The sequence below is a fragment of the Zingiber officinale genome, chromosome 5B, assembly GCF_018446385.1.
Source record: "Zingiber officinale cultivar Zhangliang chromosome 5B, Zo_v1.1, whole genome shotgun sequence".
In the NCBI taxonomy this organism is placed as follows: domain Eukaryota; kingdom Viridiplantae; phylum Streptophyta; class Magnoliopsida; order Zingiberales; family Zingiberaceae; genus Zingiber; species Zingiber officinale.
The window spans coordinates 64,157,553-64,182,644 of record NC_055995.1 but is presented as its reverse complement, the minus strand read 5'-3'; the positions used below and the strand labels follow the sequence as shown (position 1 = coordinate 64,182,644).

Below are 25,092 nucleotides of genomic sequence, written 5' to 3'. Positions count from 1 at the left end.
TATTCGAAGCTAATTTGGATTTTAGCCACGTCGTATATCAGTCTATCTAGACTATAATTTTATCTATTAAGCCATGATGCTCAACTTTGAGTTTAGCAATAATCCTTATTGTATAAATAAACAACTTTTACAAATACTCAGTCGTGAAATAGATTCCAAAGCTTTTAAACATTGGAAGGGGCCACCAAGGTAGCGTAGCCGTCGAGATAAAAGCAATAGGTCATCAATAAACATCATATGCGTAACTTTCAACTGTGCTCGAAATGATATTTGAAATTCTAGTTCCTTGTTTTCAGTGGCTCCAATATAAAAAAAAAGTACTACAAATAAAGAGAAACAAAGATATCGAGTTTCCATGCCTACGACCTGTTTTCACCGTGAATGTGACCATATAGACGTTCATTTACTAAGATAGTAAAGGAGATGTGATAAAACATATGATCAAATAGTAAGTTTATAAATCACTTCTAATCATAAGTTACAAAATCACATGAATCATATTTTAAATTTTTTATAATTAAAAATTGTTAGTATATTGTTTATATTTAAAGGTTATTTAAGCTTGCTTAACGAGCAATATCACATGATATATTTATGATCCTTCCAACTATTTTAATTAAGCAAGTCATAAATATATCATGCAAGTCAATCAGGTTATGTATGAATTATATATGTTAAACACGTTTATTAAATGTGTTGGGTTTGGATTGAAATTAAACATATTGAGTTAATGAGATACAATGCATTTATGTCAACTACAATTATACAAACTCTTGCAAGTACACACCAATAACATTGTTAGTGCCACCTATTGATTCCTCAAGACAAGTCGAATAAAGAATATCACAATGGATTGTGATTGATCAAACAACTTAAGTAAAATAATTATGGTGAACTCTAATAGGAGAATGGATAAGGTAATCCTAGGTCTAGATTTAATTTACCAATGTTATAATGTTAAATTGAAATTCGATTCGATATTCATCTAAGTCACATGACTCACAATTTTTTACCACCAAATTATGAATAAAATTTATATGGTTTTGTTATTTCTGAATTGGAATATGTAGAAACCCTATAGGAGATAATTGGACCCAAGTTGTCTTTAAGTGGCTAAACAATTTATAAATGATCATGTAATAATTTTAACTCTAAACTTTATATAGCTGGTTGATGTTCAAAATTTAAAGTTGAATATTCAGATGCAATCTGGAAACTCATTGGAGTTCTTCGTCCAATGAGTTATGTTTCAACTACTACATGACTAGTTTGATAATTTTTTAAAATATTATATTTTAATATATTTTTAAATTTTATAATTTAAGTAAAAGTTTTTTAAAAAAAATTTAAGCAAAATTTATTTAGTGATTTTAATCATAATTAAGTATATGAAAGACAGGGTGTTCTGACATCTTAGAAAAGAAAGAGAAAAAAAATCTTTTTAAAATGACATCCTTTCAATATTATATAAAATAATTAATTAAAAATAAGTTTTTCCTAAAATTGGATCCCCCAAGCATTACCTACTCTGCTATTGAAACTAGAGGACGCCACTGCTGCTTCCTCGGTCCTCTTTCTGCTCCTGCTGTCACCGACACCAACTGGGACATGTCAGCTACTTCTCCAACTCCCCGCCTTTCTTTACCTTCCTTTCCCTTCGAGTTTGACCGACCACACCACGCCAGTGCCGTTGCCTTTTAAAGCCAGTCGTATCAATCACTTCAATCAATTAATATCTAAATTCACAAATTCAATTTAAATTTATAATTAGAATTATTTTAAAATAAATAAATTAATAAATTATCTAAATTCTTAAATTTCATTAAAATCATTTTAAATTTATCAGAAATATTTTATGATAATTATAAAATTATTAAATAATTACATAGTGGTAAAAATGACTAATAATTATTATTATAATACTACAATATTAACTGTTATATATTTTAGCTACTATATACTTAGTTTTTTTTAAACGTCTATTTTTGACAAATTTTTTAAATGGAGCAAAACAACCAGTGACGTGGTTTTGAAGACGCCGATGCCACGGAGCCAGTGGAAGCGAATCTGCTTCTGAACCCAGCCCACTCCGCTGTTTGCTTTGCGATTCCCGCACCGCGTGATCGGCGGCTCAGATCTCGGGAGATTCCTCAATTATCTCCTTCCGAATCCCCCACCCTTTACCTTTCCATTTCGGCCCTTCCCTTCTTCCCTTCTTCTTGTCCGGATGGATCCCGACGGCCTCCTGCGCCACGGAGGCGCCGCCGCCGCCTCAGGGAGAGGGCACCAGGAAAGTGCAGTTTACCGACTCGATGTGCGGGCGGAGGATGCGGACCTCCCGCCGGAGTCCATTCAGGTCCCCATCGGCGGCGAGGGGATCGACTGGGCCTACCTCAACGCCGTCTTCGAACGCGAGGACTCCACCAAGGGTAGCACCAACCCCAAGTCGAGTTGCCACGCCAACTCCAAGTCCCGATCCATCTCCGAGCTGTCCTCCGCCAGCCTCAAGGCGAAGCCGCCCCCTGTCATCGGCCTCCCCAGTTCGATCCGGCCCTCCGCGGGGCGGTTTTCGAGAAGACAGCCGGCTGGCCGGATCTTCATCAGGAAGGGCAGCGCGCGGTCGCGCAGGGAGTCAGAGGAGGCGGATCCGGGCTCGCCCAAGGTCTCCTGCTTCGGGAGGGTTCTTTCGGAGAGGGAGCGGAAGCAGGGGAAGCGGCAACCGGGGACCCGATGGATATGCTGCCTCGGATTCGGCGGCGCCGGCCCCGGCCCCTGCCCCGGCGCTGTGCTGACGGTCGAGGGGAGGAAGGATTGCTCGCTCCCTTCGCCGGAGGACACCAGTAGGGAGCCGACGCAGGCGTTGGCCGGGTTGGGAGGGATGAGGCGGCTCGCCTCCGGCCGGAGAGCGGAGTCGTCGGCGGAACACCCGGCGGACTAGGGACCGAGTGAGGCGTCCCCGACTGACGGAAACGGTGGGCGAAGTCGGTGGGATTTGTTGAGCATGGGCCCGCTTTCTGTATCTATACTCTGCAAAAGGTTTGTTTGGTGGTCTCCAGCTTGGGTAACATTTTGGGTGTGGTAAAACCCGTCAGTGCATTACAAATTTACTTCTTTATCCGTATAAAGTTCTTTTTAACTCTCAAATCAGTTTATTCGTCCAGTAAATCATGCAAAACAACATTATTTTTTTTCATGATCCTCCACTATTTTGGGCTCCCTTCTACTACATTATCATCATGATTATGCTGGCCGTGATTTTTTTTTTTATTTCTCATCGTGATTAAAATATATATATAGGATCTATACTGACCTTGGCGGACATGTGTTCGGCATTTTTTTTTTAAATTTATGGTTATCCCATTTAAGATTTTATTTTTGGAATTGAGTTATAGTTTATGTACATGGTGTGTATATATATAGATTTATAAATAAATTTAACATGCTAGGGATCGAGTTTTTGCGCTTTTGCATCTGTACTGCGGATTCAAGTGAGTTAGGGTGTTTAAAGGGGAAAATTTTTAAAATAGACATAAACAGTAAAGTTATTACAAAAATAGGTAAAATTAAAATTTTTTATAAGGTGAGAGGACTTCATATCCGGGATTTAAATCCCGGTTCTTATATTTTTTTTAATTTATTTTCTTATATTCCGGGATTTAAATTCTGGATATGAATGAATTATCGGGATTTAAATCCCGGTAATTGTTTTTAATTTTTTTTACAAATGGTTTCTTTTTTTCATTTGCTTAAGTTTTATTTTTTAAAAAAATTATAATTATTAATTTTATATTGTGCCGCATGTGTTATGGTCCTATTACAAAGCTAAAGTTTCATTTGCATGACGCGGCTCCATGCAAAACGAAATCAAATGGAACCTTAATCACGAAAATTTCGCTGACATACCGCGAGCAGAAATCACGCTGACATGTCACGGGAATCCTGCTGATTGATTAAATGAGCAGGAATCAAATGGGCAGGATAGATTGATTAATTGAGCAACAGTGATTAATTAGCATGCGCAGCGTATCAATTCTCTATCTAAATGTGAAGCGAGGCTCTGAAGCGAAAGTTTTCAAAGCAATTGAGGCTGCGAACGAGCTAGGAAGAGCAAAATTGTGATAAAATAGGTATTTTTTTTTTATCTCAAGAGCATTTCTACAAGTAGATTAAAGATGAGTTGTTTCATGTGCAATATCCGTAAGCAGATGAGTTCTGAATAATTGTTGCTATTTTTCGCTATGCAGAGGCACGACCCTTATAAACCTAGCTTAGAGGGTATAACGATGTAGCAATTTTAGTGAGGAGAACTTGGTTCATGTCTTGATTAATTCTACGGTCTGTTGAGCGATTGAGCAACTTTGTTTCCATAACTGGCATAATCGTTTTTCTATTGAATAGTTAGTTCCATAAATTGTGCTAATCAGTTATGCAAAGATGTTAATAATTTTATAAGTCTTCTTTTTTTTTCATTTTTTTATTTTATTTTATAATCTTTTATTATAAATTCTTTATAATTTTATGTTCGTTCTTACTTTTCCTTTTTGGCTTCCTATAACAAGATCAAAAGTATTTACTAAATGCATATGACAATAATAACAAAACGAAATAAAAAAAAAAAGAAGATGAAACGAACATGATAATTGTGATCATGAGCTTCTTTTTATATTAAAATTTAGCAAAAAAAAAATAAAACCAGAAAATCATAAGTTATAAAAAAAAATTGTATTCATATCGAAATAACGTTTCCCTTATAACTCAATTAAAACAAGCTGTGCAATAAACAAATGTTATTCTACCTTGGACGAATGCCTCTTTCTTAACATATAAATGGTTCAAAATTAGGAAACTTCTCAGGATCTATCAAATAATCTCAGTTGAATCAGATTTAAAATAATCTTGATCAAGAAAATCATTGTCTTTCAAAAAAGTCTTGTTCAAGAACATCCATAAAGCTAAGAAAAAACATATTAAATAATGTAGTGAAAATATATAGTGTTTGTATCCTATGTAGTTTTTATATTAGATTTGTATTATAACTCGTTAGTAATTTAGTTGTATAGGTTTTTACTTTTTTTTAAGTATTATTAAGCATAATGTAATTAGTACATTTAGTTTATTATTAAATAAAATTTTGATGTGTTTAAAATAACCTTATCTTGACAATAAATTTGAATTTTAAATTAATGAAAAATATTAATTTAAGAACTAATGAAAAATATTAATTTAAGAGATGTGAAAATAAAAAAATAATGTATTTCATTAGTTTAATTAAAAAAACGTGTTATGATATTTTGTTTGTTGAGAATTTCTTTATGTTTACAAATTATAGTTTATTTAAAATTTGGTGTACCATTACTTATTTATTGTAAAATGACTTCAAGAATAAAAGTCATTATTAGCTATGGAGGTAGGATCGTTGAGGGTGAGCACGGTGTAGATTATGAAGGAGGGTCGCATCGGGTAGTGTTTTTGCAAGAGAACTTTGAATATAGTGACCTTGTTGAGTCCATAAGCCAGAAATTGGAGCTTCGATCAGATGATATTATATCTGATATAATATATACATTGCCTTGTATGTCAAATGGAGTCATCCATTATTATTGTATGGAGGTCAAAGATGGTGATGATATACGTGCCCTTGTTGATAGTATTGCTGTTGTTGAAAGTACAAGTTATCCTCAGCTATATGTGAAAACTAGAAATATCGAGTTAAAGGTAGGAGAAGTATATGTACTCAGGAGGCAGAGCTGGGTGGTAGACGAAGTTTTTGTGATCGTAGTTTGAGTCTTTTGCATGAACCTGTTATGCAAAGTGGTAGGCATAGTGTATATGCTCCTACTTCAAAGCTAATTGGTGATCCTTTTATACTGCCTAGTCGTCACAGTGTATGTGCTCCAAGTTCTCAACCGTTTGGTGATTCAACTCTACAATGTGATCGACAAAGTGTGTATGTTCCGAATCAGGCATTGTCTGAAGCTCCATTCGAACCAAGTCTCGGCGCAAGTATTTATGATGAGGCTGGTCCATCACATGAAGTTATGGAGTCTTTTCATGTATTGAGCCATTCAGATGTCCCACTACCTGAAAGCATTGACATACCGATAGCAACAAATGATTGTCAGTCCAACCTTTCAGAAGAGGAAGATAGTGATGGGCTACTTGGTCAAGATGATTGTGAGGAAGAGGCAATGATCGAAGTGCCTGAAGCATTTCAGTTTACTGTAGGAGCCAACTACCCTGTTTCAGCAGATTGGATCGGATCAGTGGGTAACACAGTTGGAATGGTAGTTGGTACAGAATTTGATACAACATTGGAGTTTCAAGAGAAGGAAGATGTAATTAATGCAGTTAAACAATATTCTTTGAATTGCAGTCGAGAATATGAAGTTGCTGAGTCAAGTTCGCGTGTTTGGTCAGTCGTATGTAGGAACACTAAATATGGGTGTAGTTGGCAGTTATGCGCAGCAAGGCTAAAGAAACTTGGTGGAGGATGGGACATAACACGATATAAAGGTCCACACACATGTGTTGCGAGGGCTATATCGCTTGATCATAAACAATTGGATTCAAACTTTATATGCAACTGCATATTGGAAGGGGTGAAGAAAGATCTATCCAAGTTAGTTGGAAGTATTATTGTTGAAATTCACAATTGGTTGCATTTCAAACCCTCCTATAGAAAAGCATGGGAGGCTAAACAGAAGGCTATTGCTAGAATTTGGGGTGATTGGGATGAATCATACCAACGTCTACCACATTTCTTTACAGCTCTGCAACAGACAAATCCTGGAAGTGTTGTATGGTGGGCATTCGATGATCACACTCATGTCAGGCATCGTGCAATTGAATTTGACAAAAAAAAATTGCGTCGACTATTTTGGTCATTCAAACCAGCTATCGACAGTATCGAGTTCACAAAGCCAGTGATCCAAATTGATGGAACTTTCCTTTATGGTAAGTATAAGCATTCACTCCTAATTGCAACAACCATTGATGGAGATAACTCTGTGATTCCACTGGCTTATGCGCTGGTAGAATCCGAGAATGTGGACAGTTGGGGATGGTTCATGGCGCTCCTTCGAACACATGTAGTAAGGTGTGATGGTATATGCGTCATTTCCAATAGACATATTGGAATTATGCAGACAATGAATAACCAATATCTCGGTTGGGAGGAAACTCATGCAAAATATCGCTACTGCCTCCGTCATGTGGCCAGCAATTTTAACACACGCTTCAAAAATGTTGGACTCAAGAATTTACTCATAAAGGCTGGTACGGTTACAAAACTTCGCAATGCTATTAATACTTATGCATACATGTTTTATATACAACATCTAACCGATGTCACATTATACGGAGGACGTGTCAAGTAAGAAAGTGTGAGCGAGTTTTGGATCGGCTAAAAGAGAGGAATGATGAGGCATGGAACTGGATTACATCGCTCCCAATAGAAAAATGGACAATGTCCCATGATGGGGGTCACAGATATGGGCATGTGAATACAAATGTAGCTGAGTGTGTCAATTCAGTTTTGAAATATGCACGTCGTTTACCTGTTGCTGCCCTTATTGAGCACACATTTTATAACATGGTCAAGTACTTTGATAACAGAAGAAATGTGTACTCTGATCAGATGGCCAATGACAAAGTGTACACTTCGCAGTGCCTCAAATTGCTTGATAGACGTTTGAAAGTTGCGTACATCCATCAGGTAACCTCTTTCAATTGTGAAGATGGAGTTTTTGAAGTGAAGACTGGATACTCCCGTGAAATGCGAAAAGAAGGTAATAAGCAAATGGTACATCTTCGCCTTCAACATTGTAGTTGTGGAAAATTTCAGGGGACAAAGATACCTTGTTTGCATGCAATAGCAGCATGTATGGCAACTGGAAGAGATTATTTTATCTATATAGATGTTGTGTATTTATTGTCAACTGCGATCAAATGCTATAGAAGTAGTTTTCATCCCTTGGGTAATGAGGCATATTGGCCAATTATGGAAGGTGATGATGGTCGATGCCTAATACCTGACCTAGACACGAAGAGAAAAAAGGGTAAGCCAGCGGGAAAAAGGAGAAATGAGATGGACGTTGGACCATCCACAAGCGGAGTGCAACATTGTCGACGGTGTGGGCAACCTGGATACAATAGAAAAACTTATCTACATGTTTAATTCTTTTTGTGCGTGTGTAACTTCAAATATTTTATAACTTTGTAAGACATGTGTTTTTTAATTAACTTTGTAAGACATTATTGATATTATGTATGCCGTACTTATATTGACAAAGATTATGTGTGTAAGTATGATATAATATTTGATATACATATATTCATTTGTATCTGTGTATAGATATGGACCGCAGGCCTGGACGTGCCGATTACCTTAGACATCCAGGTCCAGTTGATGGCGAGTTATTACATCTACAGACGTCACATAGAACCGAAATAGTATGGGATAATGTGGTAATAAAATAAATTGTGTCGTTATTTTCTTTGTTATTGTATTTGTGCACATGTGTTATGGTTATGATAAAATTAATTTGTTGTACAATATTTCTTCAGGTTAGAGCAAGTCACGATGAGTCATATGACGCCAGTTACCTTGAACCTTTGCTTGTGAAGTGAACCAGTCTACATCAAAATGAGTATAATATTCAAAATGATCGTTTTATTTATTGGATGAGCGTAGCGGGATTCTTAGGGGTTTTCCAGGTTGGATATCGTCGTATTGATGGAGCACTTATTACTGCTCTTCTTGAGAGATGGAGGCCGGAAACACATTCATTTCACATGCCCGAAGGAGAGATGACAGTAACTTTGCAAGATGTTACAGTTCTGTTGGGTCTACCTATATATGAGTCAGTGATATCTGGTAGAGCGAATGTTGACATATATGACTATTGTTTAAGGTTCCTTGATTAAATTCTACACCCCTCTAATATGAAGCCGAGACGTCTTTCAATTGGGTGGCTGGCTAAAACCTTCGATCTAACGAAACTTCCCACCAATGCAACCGATGAAACTATACAGTGTTATGTTCGTGCCACTATATTGCGAATGATAGGTGGTGATCTGATGGGCTCTAAACAGAGGGTTATGTGCACGGCATGTTCTTTCAATTTGTTGAGGATTTATATCGCATGCAAGAGTATAGTTGGGGTAGCGCATGCCTTGCATACTTATACCGCAATTTGTGTAATGTCGTTGACCCATATATTAGTCAGATATCGGGTCCCTTATTGCTTCTGCAGCTATAGGCATGGGAGCGATTCACTCAATGTCGTCCTATTATTAGGGGTGGGATAGAGCACACACCCATGCTTCCGCTCGGGACTAGGTGCAATAGTTATTTGTTCATATTATTTTAGATTAAAGTATTATATGCTCATTCACTTGATAAATTATGATTTCAGGTGGGCAGGTAAGAAAGAAGCGCGACAATCACCGCGATTCACTTTGCAGGGATGGAGATATGAATTCAACGTTCAAACACACCACCAAGTAAGATCTTTGTTATTTTAACTTTTGTCGTTTACAATGTTAGCTATATTAATGTAAAGACTAATTATTATGACCTTATGTAGATCTCTTGGGAGCCATATGCTCAATTTATTCACCAGTTAGATCCGATTTGTCTATCCGGGCAGGACATTTGGACAGCTCGAGTACCCTTGATATGCTTCAATGTTGTCGAATGGTATTATCCAGATAGGGTACGACGGCAATTCGGCTGGCTCCAGTTTATCCCTATTCCTCCTTTTCGTCATTGTGGTTATCATTCAACCAGTCAAAAGGGAAAGTATGAGGTTGATTGGAGAGTTGAATGGGCAAAAGAGATTAACATCTGGAATAACCGCCAACAATTTGTGGTTCACAATAATACCAGTTTATTGACCCAACACTATCATAGTCAATATGGAGACTGGTACAGGCGAGTAACGCGAAGATTTATGACAATCGAGGGGGCCACTCATGTAGGAAGTGTAAGATATCACCAAATTCTCTAATTGTTTCATAAATTAATATTCAATTGCACTTTAACAACCATTATATTTATTTTTTTCTTCTTCTGCTAGATTGATACTCACGAGAGAGCATGGATCTCATTATGCTCAGATAATGCTCCGATCGGACGACAACATAACCGGATGGCTGGGGCTATTCTTGGAGTTTTTGGAGAGCAGCGAAGATACATGGACTACCCAAGTGAATATATCATTCAAGATGATATGCATATTCCTGATTATGGGTTCACTCCTACCGCTAATGCACCATCAGGTAGAGGTCCGAGAACTCATCAATCAAGGCAAAGGTATGTCGATCCTCCTCGTATGAGCTGTGATACTATTTATGAACCGCCAATCTGGAGAGATCTATCAATGCAAGCTGGCTCATCTTCATTCACACAAGCCCAAACAAGTTTTGGTGGTTATCCCACATCAGGTGGGTTTGGCCACTACTCCAATCCCCAATCATCTTCAGAGTCATTTCCAGGTCCATCATCGTTGCCAACCGATAAAGATTTTGGCCACCCGACCACTTTAGAATTTTCAATGTTTGAATCAGGCTCTCATTTTCAAGGTAGTTTGGTACCTGATTATTTTACTCCTTCTATAAATATTTTTGCTCCATTTCAAATGGAACGCATGTCCACAATGTCTAACCTCCAATCAATAGATATATCTAGTATGCGTTCCCATTTATCTGAAGCTAATGATGATGATCCACAAGAGGGCAATCATGGGGATGACGAAAAGGCTGGAAATGATGCACATAACAACGCTATAGTCCAACAATCACATGAGCAAAATATGGGTGGTATAATTCCTTTTCTCAGACGATTCCTTCCACACCGAAATCCTCGACGTCCGAGATGTGGTACCGATTGAATATAATTTGTAGCATAAATGTTTTTATATTTAGACGTGACAATCTTTCTACCAATAATATAAATGTCGATTTTCCTTATATTTATATATGATAATCTTAAATATATTTGCTAAATCTCATAATATCTTTTATTTTCAGTTTATTGAAATTATTTTCTAATATAACTTATAATATATTTAATAAATATAAATATAATTTATTATTATTATTTAAAACATTTGTTAATAAAACAAATTAGCTTTGTAAAAGAAATTATAAACAATTATTACGAATTTAAATTTTTTTAAAAAAAATAAAACTTAAGCAAATGAAAAAAAAGAAACCATTTGTAAAAAAAATTAAAAATAATTATCGGGATTTAAATCCCGGTAATTCATTCATATCCGGGATTTAAATCCCGGAATATAAGGAAATAAATTTAAAAAAAATAAGAACCGGGATTTAAATCCCGGATATGAAGTCCTCTCACCTAGATTTGTAAAAAGTTTTAATTTTACCTATTTTTGTAATAACTTTACTGTTTATGCCTATTTTAAAAATTTTCCCGTTTAGAAGTCATCTGGACATCTTAAGTCAGAGTCGGGATATCAGGATCACTTTCGGACACGTCGACTCTCGTCTGCATCAGGGCATTGGGATCACTTTTTGGACGCTCTGACTCTTTCAGATGCTCCGACTCTCATCTCTGAATTGGGATCACTTTCAGACGTTCCGATTCTCATGTATGCAGTGCGGATAATGGTTCTTTAATTATAGTCCATTGAGTATTTACATAAATATTATTCTTTAATTCTAGCTTCAATACCCTGTTTCAACTGTACAACAAGAACGGATTATTATAGTGACAAGTGTCTTCTTATTTCTTTTTAATAGTTAAAAAAAAAATTTAATAGTTAAGGATTAAATTTTAACTTCTTAATTTTTTTAATATTTAATAATTAAGTTTTAATTTCGACATAAATTTTGATTATTTATTGACAATGAATTGGTCTGTCACACCCTAATGCTATGTTTATTTAGGACGATGAATTTAAAAATTAATTAGTCGTCGTACCTTAATGCTTTGTTTATTTAGGAGAATGGATTTAAAGGAGGATGGATTTAAAAACTAAGGAACGTTTTTCATACATAAAACTTTCCTCCATTTATTTCACATAAAACGTTAGATTTGATATCCTTTCCGTTGTTTATTTGATTTAAAATAATAGATAGATAGATTTATAAATCGATCAACTGATTCATTTGTGAATATAATTTTACCCATCCAAACTATGGAAAAAAGCATCTTTCCTTCCTTCCTCGTCACATAGCTGCCTCAATCATGCGTGTCGGCTGCACTGTGTAGCCGTCGACCTCAGGTATGTTTTATTGGAGCAATCCTAATGGTCCGTGCGACCATGTGTGTTTGGTGTTTGGGCAAAAGATTTAAGTTAAGTTCACCCTTGTTATTTGATATGTGTATGTGAGTGTGCAGGTTTGTAGGATATACATATGACTCAACTTGATGACTTCGGGTCCGGTGAAAGATGGAGCATCCGAGGGACCGTGGGTAAAACAGCAAGGACAAGGGGCAAGGGAAGCGACTTCGAGGCATACGTGAAGGATAACATTGGGGACGAGCCGCGGGCTTGGATGCATTCGAGGGACGAGAGGCAAAGGAAGTAGGCATGAAGGTAAGAGGTCAAGGCAACAACAAAAAAGAGTCAAGTGAGTCGTAAGGGTGAGGGTCTGAGTGTTGAGAGACTGTACTCGGTGTACCAGTCGACTGATGGAAATGGTAGTTGACTGGTACAGTCGACTGGACACCAACTGGGAGCGAACAGAATGCTTCTGTTCGCTCGATCAGTGTGGAGCAGTCGACTGGTACTTTCACTAGTCGACTGATACAGAGCCGTTGGGTTATAACAGTCGAATCTCCACAGAGGGCAGTCGACTGACACTTTCACTAGTCGACTGATAAGCGGGGTTTTCCAACCCGTGACCTATATAACCAAGACTTGAAAACTTGGTTAAGGTTGACGAAATAGAGGTGGCTAACCCCTATTAGTAGTCTACCAATGCCCTAGCTTCTCAAGAGTTCTTGTGAAAGTTGTGGTGAGGTTTTTCCACCCACAAGGAGCTATGTGAGTTAGCTAGAGGTCTTTTGGGGAGTAATCCACCGACGGATAGGGAGTGTCCACCTCAAGAACATCCGTGGAGTAGGAGTCTTATCTCCGAACCATATAAATCGTCGTGTTAACGGTTTACTTATTTTTCTTTGTCTTTAGGTTTCTTTGTATTCATATTAGTTTGTAGTTCCGCTGTCCAAACTAGTAAGTGTAGGAAGCTATCGATTTGGAGGCATTGACTATTCAACTCTCCTTCTAGCCGGGCATACAAGATCCCCAACATGTTTGAATAGCGTTAATAATGAAAAGCAAGCAAAAAAAAAATTGAAGAGAGTAATTTTGTTGTAGGAAATAGTTGGTAATCCATCCAAACCCAATTGGACAAAGGATGAGAGGAAGACGGTGCTGAAGCATAGGAAGAAAAAACATACAAGTTTTGTAGTGAATGAGAAGCTATGGAAGAACCCTCGTCCGTCGCCGCCGTCGCCATCTTCGAGGTATCAAAAATGGTCGATAGAGGAGGAGCATGAAGAGGGAAAAGAAATAGAGGAACGATATTTCCTGCCTCTCCAACAGCGAGAAAAGCATCGCCGTCGCTGGAGGAGGAGGATGAAGAGGGAAAAGCAAAATCAGCCATGGGCGACTGCTTGGGCAGAGCTGCGAGTTCTAAAAGAGGGAGGCTTGGAGGGAAAGCGGCCGCTTGTTGTCATCGGCTGCTCGTGAAGGAAGACCTTGCACGGTAGCTCGTGAAGGAAAGGGAGGTCTTGTGCTAACACTGTTCTTTTACTTTTTTTCTTCCGTGAGTTTTTCTTTTCCCTCGTCCTATTCTGCAAGGATTCATTTCATCGTTGTCGTCGGAGGAGGATGAAGAGGGAAAAAGAAAAGTAGTCATGGGAGATTGCTTGGGTAGAGTTACGAGTTATAAAAAAAAGGAGGGAAAGCGATCGCTTGGGGTCGTTGGCCGCTCACAAAGGAGGCCTTTCGCAACAGCTCACGAAATGAAGGTTTTGCACTAATATTGTTTTTTGTTTTTTGTTTTTTTTTTCTTCCACGAGTTTTCTCTTTTTCTTGCAAGGATTCATTTTTCTTCCCTCTTCTTTCTCTTCTTTCGCACGATGGACCTTTCTTTTTCTGTATGAGCAATTCGGAGTAAACATAGCCTAAATGAATCCGCATTCGCTACTTGACGCGGAAATGATGTTTCTGACCTGAGAACTAAAAGAGTCACTTGCAATGATTAAATCAATCGTGATCAGCGCAATTAATGAGAAAATAAAATAAAATAAAAGGATGAAAGAGAAAGAAGGTTTTGGCTTTTATAAAAAAAAAATTGAAAAGAATAAAAAAATGGTTTGCAGTAAGTCTATAAGAAAGCACAAGGAATGAAATCAATAAAAATTTAAAACACTGTGATAAAAAGATTATTGGTTTGCAGTAAGTTTTTTTCTTCTTTTTTAAGAAAAAATTATTGGTTGTTTGTTTTAATCTGTATATTCATTTTTTTTTTTTTTTGATGAAATAGAAGTTGTTCGTACGATTGTGCTTCTAATGATTAAGAACTCGGGATCTAAATAATAGAGATCACACTCAAATTTTTTTCGCTACCTTCCAGCCTTCGGCATTTTAATTAAGGAAAATTGACACATAAGTCCCTTCTTTCTCTTCTCAATCTATCTCTCTCTCTCTTGAAGCATAAAATTTCTCCAATATTATTATTATTATTTTTTTAAAGAATCAATTGCTTCTTGTTGTTTTAATCTACTCATTTTATTTCTTGAAGAGGGGTAAAAGTATGAATTTTTTATTTTCATCCGTTTTTATTGGTTTTTTAACTTGAAAATGTCAGGACAGTATGAACTTTTTATTTTTATCAATTTTTATTTATTTGTTTGAACTGTGAAATGTAATGTTAACTAAAATTTTAACTAATTAAAATTGGATGTTGGATCTTTTATGTTTCATTTTGTTTATAAACTTTTAACTAACTAAACTATTATAAATTATTTAACTTCCATTTTGTTTATTGTCATTAGTTTTTATTCAATTTTATTTTATTTCTATCCAACTTATTTGAATTGGAAATGGGTGTTGTATAAAATTTTTATTCTCTTTTTTCATATTATTGATGCATTTGTCATTTCATTTTATTTTTTTATTGCATGTAATTATAATATAAATTAATAAAATTATTAATTCGAATCAAACTAGAATTAATTCAAGTGATTTGGAGCTAAAGTTCGATTTTATTCTAATCAAAGTTTGATAAATCGAATTGAATTTGAATCCATTTGGATTCGAGATCCCCAATGTTAATTAGTATTTTCAAACTTCGAATCGGATTCAAATAGTATACATACATTCCAAACCCGAATCTGAATATTAATATTTTCATAATATATTTGATTCGTTGGGCAATTTATATTTACTGAAAATTGATCTGCCATTTTAAAATATAATGTTTACTGCAAGTTCATAATACAAAATGTAATCATCTTTAAAACTTAAAATCAAGTTAATAAAGAAAAATTCGCTCGATTTTTCAAAAAGAAAAACATTTAAAAAACACGAACGATGACAGCTGTGGGATTTGAACCCACGCCCTTTCGGACCAGAGCCTAAATCTGGCGCCTTAGACCACTCGGCCAAACTGTCTCTTTGATGAGATTTCAAATTTTATTTATTTTTAATATAACTTATTACGAAACCCCTAGTTTTTAATTAGAACCTATTTAATTATTTGAAGATTTTAAATTTAAAATACATTTAATTGGATAGTGAGTTTGACATCAAAGATTGCTAGTCTATTTTAAGATTTTACGAACTTATTCGATTATTTATAAGCTTGTTTATAAGTGTAATAAAGTAGTTTCTCACAAGTTTATCTAGACAAAACCTTATGATCTAATCATATAAATACGATTTAATCAACCAAATCAAGCAGACTTGTAATTACTAAGGGCATATTTGTAAAATTACCGACTAAGTGTGAAATGTATTTCTTGAATAATTTAATTAATTAATTATTTAAATTTTAATATTTCCATAAACGATAAATATTATTAAATTTATAAATTCTTTAAAGCCGAAGCGAAGCATCCCCCAAGCGTCTTCTCCCGACTCCTGTCGTCGACGTCGCTTCTTGCTATTCGACGCCAACGTTGATCGGTAACCCTCGATCTGCGATACTCCTGTTCTACCCTCGCATCAATCCTTTCTTGCGCGCTCCCCGTTGATGGTTTCGTCGATTGACGCGAGACTGGAAGGTATGCCGCTCGATCCACACTCTGTAGTCTTGTATTTTGTTTGATTCAGATGATTGAAGTTTGTAAATTCATTTCGTTCTTAATGTTGAATCGTGAATCTGTTCGTCGAGTTCATTTGATGAAGATTTTTCATGAATGGTTGATGGAATAGGTTTAAATACTCAGTGTTGCTTCATCGAAGTTCGAAGAAAAGCTGGAAGATTTCTGTTGTTTTTTTTGCTCTTATATTGATCTGAAGAATATTCATATCGTCTGGACTTGTTCAAAGATTTTGGAAGATGATGAAAATTTTTGTCTCTTGATTTTTTTTTTTTTTGAATTTCTTTATCCGGCAAATATTTCCACAGGAAAGGAAGATGATGTTGGAGTTAGTTAGTCGACCTTTTCAGATTTCTTTCTTTCTCCAATGGCTCTTCTAGTTTAGAAGCGGATTTTGCATTTGTATAATTCAACCAATTGTTGAGACTACACTGCTTGAAACTGTTGCTGTTGACTAAGCTACTTTATCTTGGATCATGGAACATCTTCCTGTGGAAATCATTGGTGATATACTTTCTCATCTTGGAACTGCTCGAGATGTTGTTGGTTTATCTGCAACTTGCCGGAAATGGAGAGAAGCCTACAAGAAGTACCTTCATACGCTTTCTTTCAAATTTGGTGATTGGCCCCGTGATATTACTGCGAGGCAGCTAGAGATCCTTATAACACAAACTATATCACAAACTGTGGGATTGCAGTGTCTTTCAATTCATATGGGCAGTGCCCATGAATTTGCAGCTGTCCCAGTCATTGCTTGGCTTATGTACACTAGAAAAACATTACAGAGTTTGTCCTACAATGGGCACACTATTCCAAATGTGAATGTTCCAGAGCAATGTAGTCGACATAAGTTGCAAGCTTTGGATCTAGATCATCATTCTATAATCAGGGTTGAACCAACTTATCTGAGATTTACTTGTCTCAAATCTCTTTCTCTCAGACATGTTATTATCTCTGCCTTGGATCTGAGCATATTGTTTACTGTGTGTCCGAGAATAGAGTCCTTGACCCTTGATGTTGTAGAAATTGTCACTTCAGATTCTCAATCATCAATGGAACTGAGTAGTCCTACATTGAAGTGCATATTTGTAGAGACAGTAAGTGTGGAAAAAATAATTTTGGAGGCAGATAACCTTGAGAGCTTGCACTTATTAAATGACTCAAATATTGGGACGATGTAGAAAATGTTAATGTATTAGAACTAGGATGGACTATCATAAGTGAAAACTTTCGGCTTTGGGTTTTTGGGATGATTGGAAGATGTCCCAACCTCAAGAAATTAGTTATCCATGGTGTACTTTCGGGGATGGAAACAGATGAACAGTCTCAAATGGTAACCAATGTTACTTCATCTGTATTGCATCTTATGAGGAAATATATTCATGTTGATGTGCGATTTGTGTATGACTAATTAATTACAAGTGAACAAGCCATTGGTCTCCTTTTGAGAAACTCTTGCATCGGATGGAAGATACAAAAACATCATTTTGAAAACACCCAAAGGCACCTATGCCAGAATAGCGCCAATATCTAGCTATGCCATGAGAGGCATGATAATCGGAGGCGGAGTAGTTGACTCAGATTACAGAGGTGAAATCAAAATCCTTGTATATAATTACTCTGATGATGATATGGATTTTGCAGAAGGAGAACGTATTGCCCAATTAATCTTAGAATGCTGCAAGACTCCTCCTACCATTCAAGTTCATGACCTGGACAAAACAAAGCGGCAAGATAGAGGTTTTGGCTCAACAAGTGGTCAGTGCAAAAATGACAAGGAAAACCCACTCTGTGAAGGTTGTCCTAATTGCGATGATAGTACATCAAGTGCAGCACCATATGACTACTATGTGGCACCCCATCCTAGTTACATTGATGACCTGAATATATTGAGTACCAACCACGAAGAGCCACAACACAGCAAGAAGAAAGAAACTATGAAGTTCGGCGCGAAGCTCGACAAGCACTCATTAGGGAAGAAATACTAGATGAACCTCGGTGGCATAATTACCAATATAGTTTTGAAGAGACTCATGGACTTCTTAGAGATTCCAGAAAATACAGAGCAGAATTACAACAACAACTGGAATCCTTACCAAAAACAGCTAGCAACCACTCTCCTGATTATCTCTGCATAACCATCTCAAACACCCAGGCATATGAGTCTGATGATGATGATTACATTGCTTATTTACAGTATTTAACTTTACAATCCTTAAACCCAATTCCTACAGGAACCTCTTCGGAAGACTTTACTAACCCTTTCGCAGCAGAAAGTGGTGGGGAGGAGGAGGATGAAGAAGCTCAAAATATTGAGGATGAAGAAGCTAAAAATATTGTTGCCGCTGGCACCACTGATGAACCCGAGTGGTTAATGGAATACCCGCAACTGAAACAAATATCGGAGCACATTTATTCTCAAGAAGCAGTTTCCAGTATAGGCCTCCTGCAAATGCTACCATGAATCCGGTTGGTTATCCTCCAACGGAAAGACGACCCAAGCCTGAACCTATAAGCATAGCAGTTGAGCCTGACATTAATATCAGAAGAAATGGGAACTTCAAGAAAGATAACAAATCTGAATGGTGGAATTTACCATCCGCCCAACAGCATACTGGAGCAATCCTCACTTTACCGACCCAACTTGGAAAGGTTGAGGATGTTTTCCTCCGATGGGAAGCAATCACCAAGAACGTAGTTGCCCTGCAAAAATTTGCAGACACCCAAGATAAAGCAGATTTCATCGAAAATCTGCTGGGAGAAGCTGAAAGACTGACCTAGATCCAATGGCGAATGACCTTCCCAAATGAATACCAAGATCTAGTAAAATCAGCAGAAGGCCGCAACGGTATGCAAAACATAATTTCTCAAATTAGAAGGGTATTTATTCTTGAAGACCCCTTTCAAGGGTCCACTGACATGCAGGATAGGGCATACAGAGATTTAGAAAGGTTAACATGCCCCCAAATAAAGGATATTATACCCTTTATAAATGAATATATGAATCTTGCAGCCAAGACAGGACAATTATTTACAGGGCCAGAATTATCTGAAAAATTTTGGCTAAAACTTCTTGGAGATCTTGGTAGAAGAATAAAAGTAGCCTTTGAGGAAATGTATCCAGGAAATACAATGGGAGTACACCCTCGAGTAGTATTTACTTACAAATACCTTGAAGAAGAATGCAAGAAGGCAGCTTTCAGTAGATCCCTCAAAGACTTGTCATTCTGTAGCCAGATACCAATCCCAGGCTACTATCAGGATACAAGAAGAAAGTATGAGGTAAGAAGATCTACAACTTACAAAGGAAAGCCGCATCAGTCACACGCAAGAATAGAGAAGAAAAAGCATCTTATTAGAAACAAAAAATGCAAGTGCTTTCTTTGTGGAGAGGAAGGGCATTTTGCCCGAGATTGCCCCCGGGAATACAAAAATGTAAAAAGAGTTGCAATATTTGAAGGACTGGAACTCCCGGAAGAATATGAAATAATGTCTGTTCAAGAAGGAGATGATCAGTCCGATGCAATCTATAGCATCTCAGAAGGGGAGGACCAGCAGGTACTTACTGTTGCAACAGAATCATTATTTGTTTTTATAGAACAACGAAATTGCTACATGATAGAGAAAGCTGGTGGCTGGCAACCAATGGTACGAATCTCAAAAGAACAACATGATTGCAACCATGTATGGATGATTAACGATGAGATACCACCACCCTATGAACGGTGTCACTGCTGCAAACGAGAAACAATGAAGAAGCACCGCATCCATTGCAGCATATGCAAAATCACATCATGTGGTATGTGCACAAGTAATTATTTTGATATGACTATACCTGTATAGCGTTCAACACCAACACCATACAACCCGGTCAGCCTTGTGCAAGAGCAACAAACATATATAGCATGGGCAGAAGCAGAAATTACCAGACTACAACAAGAAATAGAAGCTGCTAAGGCCACGGCAAACCTCCAAATCGAGCAACAAAAGAAAGAATTCTCATTAAGAGAGAAGAAGAGCTCTTGCGAATTTCTCAGCAGACAAAATGGAGTTAGAGACTGAAAATGAAGAGTTAAGATTAAAGGTTGATGCTCTGGAATTAGAAAATCTGGACCTAAAAAGGTTACTTCAAAAGGAGCAACAACAAGAAGAAGTGAACGCATTAATTACGGAAGGAACCGAGAAAGTTTTCTAGGCAGAAGAAGTGGCTTAGCCAAAGAAGAGGACCAACGGACTATTCAACCTTGACGTTTATCTGTCCATCCCTGGTATTAAGGAAATCAAAGTAAATGCCATACTTGACACAGGAGCCACCACTTGTTGCGTTGACCAAACATCAGTCCCAGAAGATGCCATTGAAGATAACACATTTATTGTCAATTTCAGTGGTATCAACTCAAAGACAACTGCCAGGAAGAAATTAAAGAATGGTAATATGAAAATTGGAGAACATTCTTTCAGGATACCATACACATATGCGTTTCCTCTATCAATCGGTGGTAACATTACTATGATCATAGGATGTAATTTCATCCGATCCCTATATGGTGGCATCAGAATTGAAGGAGATGAGGTAACTTTTTACAAGAATATTACTACCATTAAAACTCATCAAACTGTTTCTGCAGTGGCCACCATTGAAGAACTAGACTTAGAGGAAGAAGAATATTACCAGATAAAGGAGCAAGTTTGCACCTGGCAGACTGGGACCAAAATAGAAGGTATTATAAAGGAATTATCAAATACGGGGTACATCGACAATAATCCTATGCGATACTGGGAGAAAAATCAAATCAGATGCAAAATTGCCATAAAAAATCCGGACCTAACAATAGAAGACAGGCCACTGAAGCATGTAACCCCCCAAATGCAAGACGCCTTCAAAAGACATGTTCAAGCCCTCTTGGATCTCAAAGTAATACGACCAAGCCAGAGTCGTCACCGAACCACAGCGATAATTGTTCATTCTGGCACAACAGTTGACCCCGTGACCAAACGTGAAGTTAAGGGCAAGGAGCAAATGATATTCAACTACAAAAGACTGAATGACAACACTCATAAAGACCAATACAGCCTTCCGGGGATCAACACAATTATCAAACGTATAGGAGGAAGTAATATTTATTCAAATTTGATCTTAAGTCTGGCTTCCACCAAGTAGCAATGGAACCTGAGTCTATTGAATGGACAACATTCTGGGTACCTGATGGCTTATATGAATGGCTGGTTATGCCATTCGGTTTGAAGAATGCCCCTGCAATATTCTAGCGCAAGATGGATGAATGCTTTAAAGGACCATGGACTCCGACGGAGAAGGATCTTCTTCTACTAATCCAAATAGAAGAAGCACTATTACAAATCCAGGCAAAGCCCAATATGAAGGCATTCCATCACCTAGCGGGCCTTATCCTCTCCTGGAACAATACGCAGAATTGGCCAACTCAGGACGAACGAGCATCCTCCACCCGGAGGAACATGACAAAAGAGCCCATATGGCCGACATCTAATGGATAGCAAGCCGCAACATCATCAACAGCCTCCGAGAAATGGAGCTTATCTGCCAAGTTAAAGAAACAGACTTTAGACGGAGGAGCCATCATGAAGGACAAAGCACTTACTAGAAAGATGCCTTACCAGCTGTCACAAAAGCTCGACTGGACCTCTGGGAAACCTTTATTCGGCTCCAAACAATAATCCAAGGAATAAAAGACAACCCACCATAAAAGCAGGAGCGATGGTGAGCCCAATAATTCAAGGTCTCGTACAATTTCCTTTAATAAAAGCAACTTTTCCCTTGATTCAATGGACTGAGCCCTGGGGAGCCGTCCACCTATCTCAAAGGATAAGAAGCTGAGTAAGCCTACCATTAGTTGCTGAGTAAGTCTACCACTAGTTTGTCTGTAAAGAACTATTATAGGGGAAATGATAGAATGGCGATGAGGCCTAATGAGCACCCGGTTCTCCATTTATCCTCTATATAAGTCTTTAGAAATCTCATTGCAAGACACAAGTCGAGTTCACGACACAAGTCTTTGAGTTCTCTGTAAGTTTGCTCTCTAAGTTTTAATTCCAAGTTTCCTTTCTTATGCACTTAAGTCTTGTACTTTCAAGTTCTTTTGTACATTATCTTAGTTCGTTTATAAAGAAGCGTTTCCGCACTCTTTTTGGTATCAGAGCTAGTTTAATGGCTGAGTAAACACTTAACGAGGTATTCTTGGCAAGCGACACTAGTGATAATCAGGATAAAATAATACAAAGGCATTAGTGATTTCCCAAAAACTCTAAACGGATATCTTTTACAGTATCTTAAGGATCCATCTTTCACCGGACTTTGAAAATCTTTGCTATGATAAAGCGACCGGGGAACGATGAGTGGATTGCAAAAGGGCAGGTCCTAACTTGGCAATAGGTAAGTCCAAGGGCACACCTGCATGAGCAAGAAAGCTCTTAGAACCCTCTAAGCCGTAAGTAGTTAAGAAATAAAAGTCTGAAGAAAGGTATATCATTATGAGTGTTAAGACATAAAGTCTGAATTGAAAAAGAAATTGCTTGACCGCCCGCAAGCCTAGCAATTTTGGTTAAGGTGGATAGCCAGAAGCCTTAACTGGGTATGATTTGGTGGATAGCCAGAAGCCAACTTACTCGAGAGACAACTATATGTCTAGACGCTGGGAAATAGCTATACAAGAATGGTATTCCAAATCACCAACCGCAAACCTTGAATACCTCGACCTATCAAAAACTGAGCCAACCTTAAAAGAACTAGCTCATAACATCGCAGTAACCTACGATAGGGTAAGCTTGTCAAATAGAATTAATCTAAAGAACTTCAAACAAATTAAAGAAGAGTTGGAAGTTCTTAAATCAGAAAACAAAAGGCTAACCCAAGCAGTAAAGGACCTAACCCAAGAAATTCTTGAAAATAGGCCTTTAACAGAAAGACAAATTAACAACCTACTAGCTAAAATTGTAGAACAACCTAAAGCTGTTGAAGAAAGAGCTATGAAGTTAACAGAAGACTTGGGTAAGAAGCTTGAAAGGGTTGAAAAACTCCTTTACAAGCTAGAGGCCTGGACCGCTTCATGAGTTACATAAATACACAAGCAACAAACAGCTATAAAGAAGCATTAAAAGCCATTGAAAATATTGAAGCACCCAGCCTAGGGTTTGTCCGACCAGCTGATCATAAAGGCCCTACTTCCGGAACAACAGCGGCCATCAAACAAGCCAATACACAAATACAACTTCTGGTAACAATACTTGAAAGATTAGAAGCACTTGACGAGCGTATCAGAAAGCTTGAAGCAAAAGAGTCAATCTCTAGCACCACTCTCCCTGAAGAGGTAATCAAGAATTTATCTGACAAAATTAAAAGTTTATCAATTCAGGAGAAGCCCAGGGAAGGAAAAGGCAAGCTTCACGTTTTCAAGGACCCATACGATCTCTTCAAAGAACAAGTAAAGAAGTGATGAGGACATCTGCAGATCCTCCAGTAACCACAATTACAAGGAGAACGGAGACCGAAGAAAATCCTCTTTTTGAGGACCAAGTTCGAAACTATCGCCAACATCAACGAAGGCGGTATAATGCACAACGAAGACTACAAAGGATGTCACAAATAATAACTGGAAGAAATTACAATCGGTCTCTAGAACAACAGCTAGACTCTCAGGCACAGCTAAGACTTTCCATGTAGGAAAGGGCTACAATTGTCCCTGCGGAAGTCTTATATCATTCCAGACAGGACGACGTACACCACCGGGTATACACCTATCTTTATGAAGAAGCTATACTTGTAACAACAAATCAAGTAGACAGAACCTTTATATAGCCAGAAAGCTTTAATCAGCTGCAACGAAGTGGAATGCGATTTATCCACATGGGAGTCATCCAAGTAAGAATTCAGATTCTGCATCGACAAGAAGAAGGAACCCTGGTCCTTATAGTCTTCAGAGATAATAGATGGCAGGGGGATCAAGCCATCTTTGCAACAATGGAAGTTGACTTAGCACATGGAAGTCAACTAATCTACGTAATACCTGATACTATGTTAACAATTGCTGATTTTTACAGGAATATCCAAATATCCATCCTTGCTCGAGGATATGAAACATGGCAGAATGGAGAAGCTAACCTACTAATTACAAGGGGATACTCATTTCTCCATTATCTTGGACATGACAATGACACATACATAGCTTTTCCTCATGCACAAAAGAAGAAAAAGAAGCTAAGAAATTTTCTTGATGAGAACATGCACCAGGGAAGTAAGTTTAGCTGAATGTAAGTCGCTTTCTAATTCCATTTAACCTTGATTCCTATCTTCTCCTAGTACTGTTCTCCAAGATACAATTTTGATTTTGGTTATGAGATTTTCTATTGAGCAGTCTTACTTCATAAGAATAATTTTGTAATGCCATATAGGTTGGCTATGTATATAGTTCTTCTGAAAATTCATTATTATGAACTCTGTGTGTTATTCTATAGATAAGCATGCATATACAACTTGCTTATCTCTTTCTGGAGTGATGACAATCTGAATTTTCTATTCATCCAAAAACACTAAATAAACTGTATGCTTCTATGTTTTATGGTATAATTGTGTTTCTTTTTTATTCTTTATCTTTTTTTTTTTGTTTCCCATGCCCATGCGTTATCAAAACTAATTTGTTTGAATTAATTATTTAATTTATTGAGCTTGGGTGACTATGTTAATTAAGCTAGTAGAGCATGTTAACCTGCATGTAAGGCTCACTGTGTATGTAACAGTGAGCTTATCTAAAGACACA

General features: G+C 37.3%; 3 protein-coding genes and 1 non-coding gene across 4 annotated transcripts; 3 read left to right on the top strand and 1 right to left on the bottom strand.

The window, feature by feature from the left end:
- Positions 1 to 2,138: 2,138 nt before the first annotated feature.
- Positions 2,139 to 3,144, top strand: LOC121984457. The gene has a single exon (XM_042537390.1). It carries the CDS (start codon positions 2,228 to 2,230, stop codon positions 2,936 to 2,938), a length of 711 nt encoding a protein of 236 aa, XP_042393324.1. The 5' UTR covers positions 2,139 to 2,227; the 3' UTR covers positions 2,939 to 3,144.
- Positions 3,145 to 5,804: 2,660 nt separating this feature from the next.
- Positions 5,805 to 7,376, top strand: LOC121986681. Its single transcript, XM_042540634.1, has one exon. It carries the CDS (start codon positions 5,805 to 5,807, stop codon positions 7,374 to 7,376), a length of 1,572 nt encoding a protein of 523 aa, XP_042396568.1.
- An 8,197-nt stretch (positions 7,377 to 15,573) lies between these two features.
- TRNAL-UAG lies at positions 15,574 to 15,653 on the bottom strand. The gene has a single exon. It is a non-coding gene; the product is annotated as a tRNA-Leu (tRNA).
- Positions 15,654 to 16,678: 1,025 nt separating this feature from the next.
- Positions 16,679 to 17,757, top strand: LOC121986680 (F-box/LRR-repeat protein At1g67190-like). The gene is made up of 2 exons (XM_042540633.1): positions 16,679 to 17,449; positions 17,485 to 17,757. Exons 1-2 carry the CDS (start codon positions 16,780 to 16,782, stop codon positions 17,712 to 17,714), a joined length of 900 nt encoding a protein of 299 aa, XP_042396567.1. The 5' UTR covers positions 16,679 to 16,779; the 3' UTR covers positions 17,715 to 17,757.
- Positions 17,758 to 25,092: the final 7,335 nt, after the last annotated feature.